Raw genomic sequence first — 10,072 nt, forward strand, 5'->3', positions numbered from 1 at the left:
AGATAACGAATACAGTCTTCTTTCAGTCCTGGTTTCTAGTAGCCAGGAATCCAAACTGATATAGTCCATTTTACCATAATTATTTTTTAATTCCAGCTAGGATAGATATCTAGTTGGTTTACAGCTACGGTTAGTGATTGAGCCTTAGCATGGGCCAGGTCGAATCACAAATTACCTGGGCAGATCTGTAGCGCCGCCGTCACTGTTGATCTCTGGTTTCTGGGCCAAGAAATAGGGTTGTGGAGCCAGGACCTCAGCCATGTTGGGGGACATCAATTAACGTTGCACATCGATACGGCCCCAGCCCGAGACAGATTGGTTTGTTTGCTAATGGCAATTAAAGTGTAATCAGTGGGTTTGAAAGTGTATTTGTCTTAGCGAGTGCCGTTGGACAAAGGCTTTCTTCAAATAAGTCCTAAGGAAACTGCTGAGCGGGGAAAATCTACTGGCTAATAGCAAGGTAATCCATTTTACCCAAATGTCTTTACTAAGTGTATTTCATTACGTATCGATATAACATGCATGAATTTCCCCCAAAACATTTGAACAAACCGGACTGCAATATGTGTGTGCTTGTGTTTTGTTGTGCTGTACTGAAATAGGTGCACACATCTGCATCTGATCCTTTATTTTGCATATGAACGATTCTTCAGATCCATGCATACAAGGAACTCACAGAGATAGAGAAAGAGAGAGAGAAAGATGTCTCTTAGAGAATGAGACGTGAGTGAGAAAGAAAGAAATCCCATACTTACAAACATATTCCACCGAATGATGGGAACAGTTTTGCAGGGCATCGTGACACAGCAGCAATCCAAACATATTGCTTCCTCCTCCAAAGGAAGGAGTGTTACAGTGTCACAACCCAACAAAAATGATCATTAACATTGGTAAAATCTTTAAAAAACACTTTTGGTAATGTTTGTGACCAGACATTGCAGAATTTTTCTGGCTTTCACGGTATGATATATTTGTCATTTGTAGGTTTGCAAAATGCAGGTTTTCTATAAATCTTGATTGCTACTTATTTCCTCCTGATTCTGGGAATATTCCAACTGGGATTTCTGAAAAACCTGTGAATTTTTGAGAAGTTCCAGGAATTTTACAACCCTAGTCATTTTCTTTCATCGGATTATTGATGTTGGTGAAATGAACCTGATATATATTCTCGTACATCTATATAACATATACTTCATATAAAATAAAAACATATAATATGTCATACATAGAGTCACTGTTATCATCACTGTAAACATGAAAACAAAAGTACATTATCACTTTTTAAGTACCAAAAAAACTAACAAAAGTGCTTTTCGCAAAAGACAAAGCTACATTTTCCCCGTTTCGCTTTGACTGTATAGAGGTGAAGATAGCACAGATCACGGACGGTTCAGAAAGTGGAACTGTTTTGTATTTGGTAATTGTTTTCCTTTCACTTGTATTTTTTAAAGTAATTTTACTATTTTCTGTCACGTTGGTTCCCTTAAGCCTCCCTCCCCCTTTGTCCATGCGTGTGTGTTAGTATCACCCGGTCCCAAATCGCTCCCTACCCCTTCCCCTGGGCTCCTTAACTCCTCCAATGTTTGTAGATCTGCAGTGTACTGGATAGGTACAAGAAGTGAAATGGGGCAGCTTGAGCTTCCGCCATATTGCTTCCTTCCACCTTACAGATGTATAGACATTGATGGGTTCGCGCCATGGGGGAGGGGTAGGGAGCGCACTGGGACCAGCTGGTCCTCTCACACCAACTCCACCTTGACCTGGTTGTTGTTGGTGATGAGCGGCGACGGCTTGCCCTTGAGCCGCTCGGCCGCGTCGTTGGAGCTGCCGTGGAAGAAGATTCGCGCCGTGCAGACCGACACCACAATGCGCTTGTACTCGCGCCGGAAGTTCTGGTTGAGCACTCCGTATACGATGGCATTAAGGCAGCTGTTGAAGTAGGCCATGAAGTAGCTCGCCACGAAGAGCCACTCAGGGATGAGAGGCACCACCACCTCTGGGTTGATGGCCACCGCCAGCCCGATGAAGTTGAGCGGCGCCCAGCACACGGCGAACAGCACAAACACCACGAACATAGTCACGAAGTTCCTCACGTCGTGTGGCGTCAGTTTCGGTCTATTGTCCGGTTTGACACGTCGCCTAACCTGAATGACCAGGATCCAGATCCTCAGGTAGCAGTAAGTGACGATCATGATCGGTAGGATGAAGTGGAAGAAGACCACGGCGATGGTGTACGCCGAACTCGCCGACTGCTCGAACGTACACGAATACACCCTAGGGTCATACTGCAACGAACCCACGAAGAGATTCGGCACGATGGCCACAATGGTCAACGCCCAGATGAGTAGGACGTAACACACTGAGTTCTTGTCGCTGTACAGCTTGTCGTACTTAAGGCTGTGACATATATAACAGTAGCGGTTGATGGCAATGCCGGTGATGTTGAAGATGGAGCCGATGACGCTGACACCCATGAGAAAACCGCTGATCTGGCAGTGGACATAGCCCAGGTTCCAGCCTTTGTGGAAGATGGAGGTGAGGACCAGAGGGTAGGGGTAGATGGCCACCACCAGGTCGGCCACAGCCAGGCTCACCACAAAGATGTTGCCTAGAGATAGAGAGAGAGAGAGATAGAGAGAGAGAGAGAGAGAGAGAGAGAGAGAGAGAGAGAAGGAGAGAGAAAACAAAGAACATGGCAATTAGAAACGATTCTATCCTATCACAATGAGCACAATCAAAGTCATCAAGACAAACACTATGTTAATGTCACTGAATAAGCGGCTGAATGGACGGACAGGTAATTGTGTTTCCGTTCTTACAGCCAGCGAGGCTTGACTAATTTATTTACATATACCATTTTGCATACTTCACAACACAGTAATCTGCTTCAAGGCTACTACTTTGACAACTAGGTGCTAATGGTGAGAGAAAAACAATGCCTTTAAATCTGCATATGCTTGTGTAAGTGTGTATATCCGTGTGTGTATGACTGTGTGTGTGTGTGTGTGTGTGTGTGTGTGTGTGTGTGTGTGTGTGTGTGTGTGTGTGTGTGTGTGTGTGTGTGTGTGTGTGTGTGTGTGTGTGTGTGTGTGTGTGTGCGTGTGTGTGTGTGTTTCTTTGTTTGTTTCTTAGTTAGGGACCGTCAATCAATTACACAATGTAAATGATACAATATTTTCATCTTGCACACCTTTTAGTTTATTTGTACAGTGGGGAGAACAAGTATTTGACACACTGCCGATTTTGCAGGTTTTCCTACTTACAAAGCATGTAGAGGTCTGTCATTTTTATCATAGGTACACTTCAACTGTGAGAGACGGAATCTAAAACAAAAATCCTGAAAATCACATTGTATGATTTTTAAGTAATTAATTAGCATTTTATTGCATGACATAAGTATTTGATACATCAGAAAAGCAGAACTTAATATTTGGTACAGAAACCTTTGTTTGCAATTACAGAGATCATACGTTTCCTGTAGTTCTTGACCAGGTTTGCACACACTGCAGCAGTGATTTTGGCCCACTCCTCCATACAGACCTTCTCCAGATCCTTCAGGTTTCAGGGCTGTCGCTGGGCAATGCGGACTTTCAGCTCCCTCCAAAGATTTTCTATTGGGTTCAGGTCTGGAGACTGGCTAAGCCACTCCAGGACCTTGAGATGCTTCTTACGGAGCCACTCCTTAGTTGCCCTGGCTGTGTGTTTCGGGTCGTTGTCATGCTGGAAGACCCAGCCACGACCCATCTTCAATGCTCTTACTGAGGGAAGGAGGTTGTTGGCCAAGATCTCGCGATACATGGCCCCATCCATCCTCCCCTCAATACGGTGCAGTCGTCCTGTCCCCTTTGCAGAAAAGCATCCCCAAAGAATGATGTTTCCACCTCCATGCTTCACGGTTGGGATGGTGTTCTTGGGGTTGTACTCATCCTTCTTCTTCCTCCAAACACGGCGAGTGGAGTTTAGACCAAAAAGCTCTATTTTTGTCTCATCAGACCACATGACCTTCTCCCATTCCTCCTCTGGATCATCCAGATGGTCATTGGCAAACTTCAGACGGGCCTGGACATGCGCTGGCTTGAGCAGGGGGACCTTGCGTGCGCTGCATGATTTTAATCCATGACGGCGTAGTGTGTTACTAATGGTTTTCTTTGAGACTGTGGTCCCAGCTCTCTTCAGGTCATTGACCAGGTCCTGCCGTGTAGTTCTGGGCTGATCCCTCACCTTCCTCATGATCATTGATGCCCCACGAGGTGAGATCTTGCATGGAGCCCCAGACCGAGGGTGATTGACCGTCATCTTGAACTTCTTCCATTTTCTAATAATTGTGCCAACAGTTGTTGCCTTCTCACCAAGCTGCTTGGCTATTGTCCTGTAGCCCATCCCAGCCTTGTACAGGTCTACAATTTATCCCTGATGTCCTTACACAGCTCTCTGGTCTTGGCCATTGTGGAGAGGTTGGAGTCTGTTTGATTGAGTGTGTGGACAGGTGTCTTTTATACAGGTAACGAGTTCAAACAGGTGCAGTTAATACAGGTAATGAGTGGAGAACAGGAGGGCTTCTTAAAGAAAAACTAACAGGTCTGTGAGAGCCGTAATTCTTACTGGTTGGTAGGTGATCAAATACTTATGTCATGCAATAAAATGCAAATTAATTACTTAAAAATCATACAATGTGATTTTCTGGATTTTTGTTTTAGATTCCGTCTCTCACAGTTGAAGTGTACCTATGATAAAAATTACAGACCTCTACATGCTTTGTAAGTAGGAAAAACTGCAAAATCGGCAGTGCCTGCAAAATCCTCACCACGTGCTCTCACCACTGGTGTCCCCCAGGGCTCTGTTCTAGGCCCTCTCCTATTCTCGCTATACACCAAGTCACTTGGCTCTGTCATAACCTCACATGGTCTCTCCTATCATTGCTATGCAGACGACACACAACTAATCTTCTCCTTTCCCGCTTCTGATGACCAGGTGGCGAATCGCATCTCTGCATGTCTGGCAGACATATCAGTGTGGATGACGGATCACCACCTCAAGCTGAACCTCGGCAAGACGGAGCTGCTCTTCCTCCCGGGGAAGGACTGCCCGTTCCATGATCTCGCCATCACGGTTGACAACTCCATTGTGTCCTCCTCCCAGAGCGCTAAGAACCTTGGCGTGATCCTGGACAACACCCTGTCGTTCTCAACCAACATCAAGGCGGTGGCCCGTTCCTGTAGGTTCATGCTCTACAACATCCGCAGAGTACGACCCTGCCTCACACAGGAAGCGGCGCAGGTCCTAATCCAGGCACTTGTCATCTCCCGTCTGGATTACTGCAACTCGCTGTTGGCTGGGCTCCCTGCCTGTGCCATTAAACCCCTACAACTCATCCAGAACGCCGCAGCCCGTCTGGTGTTCAACCTTCCCAAGTTCTCTCACGTCACCCCGCTCCTCCGCTCTCTCCACTGGCTTCCAGTTGAAGCTCGCATCCGCTACAAGCCCATGGTGCTTGCCTACGGAGCTGTGAGGGGAACGGCACCTCAGTACCTCCAGGCTCTGATCAGGCCCTACACCCAAACAAGGGCACTGCGTTCATCCACCTCTGGCCTGCTCGCCTCCCTACCACTGAGGAAGTACAGTTCCCGCTCAGCCCAGTCAAAACTGTTCGCTGCTCTGGCCCCCCAATGGTGGAACAAACTCCCTCACGACGCCAGGACAGCGGAGTCAATCACCACCTTCCGGAGACACCTGAAACCCCACCTCTTTAAGGAATACCTAGGATAGGATAAAGTAATCCTTCTCACTCCCCCCCCCCTTAAAAGATTTAGATGCACTATTGTAAAGTGGCCGTTCCACTGGATGTCATAAGGTGAATGCACCAATTTGTAAGTCGCTCTGGATAAGAGCGTCTGCTAAATGACTTAAATGTAAATGTAAAAATGTATCAAATACTTGTTCTCCCCACTGTATATGAATTTCTCCAATGTATAGTTGTTTTTAGGTTTTTAATCATTGACATTTGGAGCTATTGACATTTTTGCATATTCTCCCATGTACATTGTGTAATATACTGATGATCCCTAACTAGCCCCATATGGATATCCAAAGTCAACCCAAATTTACCACAGACATTACGATTGGGTCGCGTGCAGCAAAGATGGTGGATAACTAAAAATAGTTCACTCAGGCCGTTAGCTTTTGATAAAAATATATTATGTTCCGGTCTACTTACCCTCTCTTGGGTAGCGGGCAGTATTTTGACGTCTGGATGAAAAGCGTGCCCAAAGTAAACTGCCTGTTACTCAGGCCCAGAAGCTAGGATATGCATATAATATAAAGTTTCTAAAACTGTTAAAATTATGTCTGTGAGTATAACAGAACTGATATGGCAGACGAATCCGTGAGGACAAACCACCCCCCCCCCAAAAAAAAACAGCCTACCTCTATTTTCAATGGCTATCACTTTAATTATAATGCCAAGTCCTCCCAGATTGCAGTTCCTAGGGCTTCCACTAGATGTCAACAGTCTTTAGAAAGAGTTTCAGGCTGTTTTTTGGAAAAACTAGGGAGAAATTGTCGTTTTTCTAGGTGGCTCCCATTTTGGCCGTAGTGTTTCCAAGCGCGTGGAAGTGAGAGCGGTCTTTGGTATTTTTCTCCGGCAAAGACAATAGCGATTCTCCGTCTTACATTTTATCGTTTATTTACGTATAAGGGTACCTAAGGTTTGATTATAAACGTTGTTTGACTTGTTTGGAAAAGTTTATTAGTAATGTTTGGGATTCATTTTGTATGCATTTTGATGGGGGCAAACTGGGTCGATTATTGACTGAAGCGAGCCAGCTAAACTGAGTTTTTATGGATATAAAAAAGGACATTATCGAACAAAAGGACAATTTGTGATGTAACTGGGACCTTTTGGAGTGCCAACAGAAGAAGATCATCAAAAGTAAGGCATTTTTTATATCGCTATTTCTGACTTTCATGTCGCACCTGCCTGGTTGAAATATGTTTTTCATGTGTTTGTATGCGGGGTGCTGTCCTCAGATAATCGCACGGTTTGCTTTAGCCGTAAAGCCTTTTTGAAATCTGACACCGCGGCTGGATTAACAAGAAGTTAAGCTTTATTTTGATGTATTACTACACTTGTGATTTTATGAAAGTTAAATATTTATAATACTGTAGTTTGAATTTTGCGCTCTGCAATTTCACCGGATGTTGGCCAGGTGGAACGCTGCCCATGAGAAGTTTAATTGGGTGTGTCTCCCATAGACACCAGTGTAATAGCAGCTGGGTCTGGTCTACTTAGTTAATTAACTTTCATTGAAACGGCAAGTGTGGTGTTTCGGTTTGTCTTCCATCCTTGGCGTGCATCTGCACTCTGAATTCATAATTACTTGTGTGCTGCCAGCTGTGGGCATGTGGACAGGATTGAAAATTTAAAACCAACCCAACCTTCATTTACGTTGTGATGCAGTCACGACTACCACAAGTCTCACGAAAATACATTTTGGACAAGACTGACTTTATGACCAAAATTATCCTATTTACACTTTGTAGTCAGTTTTGACAGTTGTCATGGGTGAGGATCAAAGAGTGCACCCCCCCCCCCCCCCCTCCCCCCTCCCATCAGAGAAGAAGGGGGAGAAATTGGGGCAGTTGATGACTTTAATGACCAGTCGTAAACTTTCTCTCTCTGGCCCTTTGCAGTATGGAGAATGGAATGTCTGGGTGTTACAACAGAGAGATACTTTGCAGTACTTTAACAACAGAAGTTTGGACATTGAAACAATATTTCTATCATAAATAGTGTGGGAAATGGTTGGTGGGGCTCCAAACAATAATCATGTCAAATCAGATGTTGTTTTGTGATATCATTAAGGCCGGTATAACTAAATAACAGTAACTCTACCAATGTATATGTCCCAGTAATCAGATTTACATCTAAATGTTGTGGAACTTATGAGATTAAATATGAAACAATTTGTGAGAAGATGAAATGTGATTTTAGTCTTCTAAATTAGATAATTGTTTTTCCTAAGAAACTTTGCCAAGTCAGTAACTATGCCCACGTGAGCACAGACATTGTGGCAACATGATGTATTCGCCCTCCAAGGCGAGTGCATACAAGGACCGCTAACGAAATTTAGATTAGACCAAAACATGCCGGGTTGCTGCCGGTGTGTAAATTGGTTCCAGCTGTACCCTGAATAATCATAACTTAGATTAGGGTTCGTGCGGATTTGAAGTCATTGACGTTCAGAATGAGACTGATACAAGGTAATATAATTAATGGATGATGGTATGATAATGATATATAACAATATATTATATTAACTCATTAAACAAACTTTTTCCATGGTGACCCAAGATTGCTAATGAGTTAATTGTTACATGATTTATTTAATCACATAATAATTAAACATAGTTAATTGGATCAGGATCACAGACTGTTTCTTGGTAGTCTTAAACAAATCTACTTTGAAACACAAGTATACACCTCACACACATGGTTATGGGCAGAAACAACAAAAAAGAAGACACCCATACCATGGCAGATATACAGTAATGTTTTCAATTTTGAATTTTCATCCCAATATTACACTTTATATACATCACAGAAGATTGAAATATAACAAAACCATTTGACATAGAAATATCATATGTTTATTTTTTATAATCTTTATTAATTATGAAATTATGAAAAATAATAATAACATTCCACAGATTAGGCAAAAGAGGGGGCTTTTGGTCATTGACAGCAGGAAAGGGCTATACAGCCCGTCTTTCAAGTGAAGTGACTGCATGACATGCCACTTCACACAGAGAAGGAGGACAAGAACAAATCTCTCATTATATTCTGACAGGACCATGCTTAGGCTCGCACACGCACAAACACACACACACACACACGCTAGTTAGTTCCAAAGTTTGCTTTAATTATGCAAAGTCTGTGTTTTTCCCCGCGTCTGCCCGGCGGATCTTCTGAAGAGTGAAATTGTATGCGTAAAGGCAAAGATTGAATTTACTCAATCAGGCAGTTAACAGCTTTCATCTACAGTACCTACAGTACTGTATGTGTGTCGTAAACCTGGTCCTGTTAGTGAGGAGGTCCTCTTGTGTCAGACGTGAGCTAAACAGCATAGCACTACACTTCTACAACATCGCTACAACGACTCAGCAACATTGCAGTAGCGCTGAAGTATCGTCTTTTCACACCCATCACTCCTTGACTTCCAGCTACGATCTATCAAACAGATCAGTCCCCAGACGCTTCTGGGAAATGTGTCACTCTCTCCGGGACGCCGGTGGCACAGACACGCAAGCACAACAAAACCCAGGTCTGCCCGGTGCCTTCCCTCTCTTTCTGTCTCCCCTCTCCCTCGTAGCATACCAGAAATTCTTTCATGGCCGAAGACCTTTCCTGCAATAAATGAAGCTTAGTCCTCCTGGATCTGTCATCGAGGAGCCCTCTGTAAGAGGATTATGTGCACCTGCTATTGTCATGTGCACCTGCCTTGTGCACCTGCTATTGTAGCTGGACGAGGAGACTTAACAAAAGGTCTGGCGGCTAAAACAAAGAGATGTTTCTCAAGCTATGGGGTGAGAGCTTAAGGGTGGAGACAGCAAGGGTCGAGGAGTTTGTCTTTAAGCCCTCTAAGACCAAGAATGCACTACCCCTAAACGTGAGTCTCGCTAAAGCAAAGCTGGGGCCAGGGTTTAGACTATTTGAGCTGCTTGGAGTGTTCATACAGAGCCTAGACCTTGACAAGGTTGTGAGACAGAGCCCTACAGCCAGCTCGGCTGGCTTTCAAGTACCCTGAGGCCTGGCTTCTATTGGCTCTTGTCACCGTGGAGGCTAGACCCGGTGATTGACACACCACTCAAAGTATTAATTTGGCTTAAGGGGATATACAGCCCAGCCCAAAATGTTCATTTTTCATTCACTTGCCACCAACTTTGATAAGGATTTAGGCATGAGGGAATACCCTCTGGTCTTTTTCTGTGGCAGGCAGTGGAGATACATTTTTTCAATGGAGCAGCATGGATAAGATACCTTGAATACCTCGAGTAGCGTTCCCTTTTTGAAGGT

At 44.2% G+C, this 10,072-nt stretch overlaps 1 protein-coding gene across 1 annotated transcript in view; it reads right to left on the reverse strand.

Annotated features, from left to right (window-relative positions):
* Positions 1-613: 613 nt before the first annotated feature.
* The window catches only part of LOC139579017 (melatonin receptor type 1A-A-like), a 66,368-nt gene continuing 56,909 nt past the window's right edge, over positions 614-10,072 (reverse strand). The window contains exon 2 of the mRNA XM_071407222.1: positions 614-2,608. Coding sequence (XP_071263323.1) covers positions 1,740-2,608 — 869 coding nt within the window. The 3' untranslated portion in view covers positions 614-1,739. The remainder of the gene's footprint in view (positions 2,609-10,072) is intronic.

Source organism: Salvelinus alpinus, chromosome 6, assembly GCF_045679555.1.
Source record: "Salvelinus alpinus chromosome 6, SLU_Salpinus.1, whole genome shotgun sequence".
Taxonomy (NCBI): domain Eukaryota; kingdom Metazoa; phylum Chordata; class Actinopteri; order Salmoniformes; family Salmonidae; genus Salvelinus; species Salvelinus alpinus.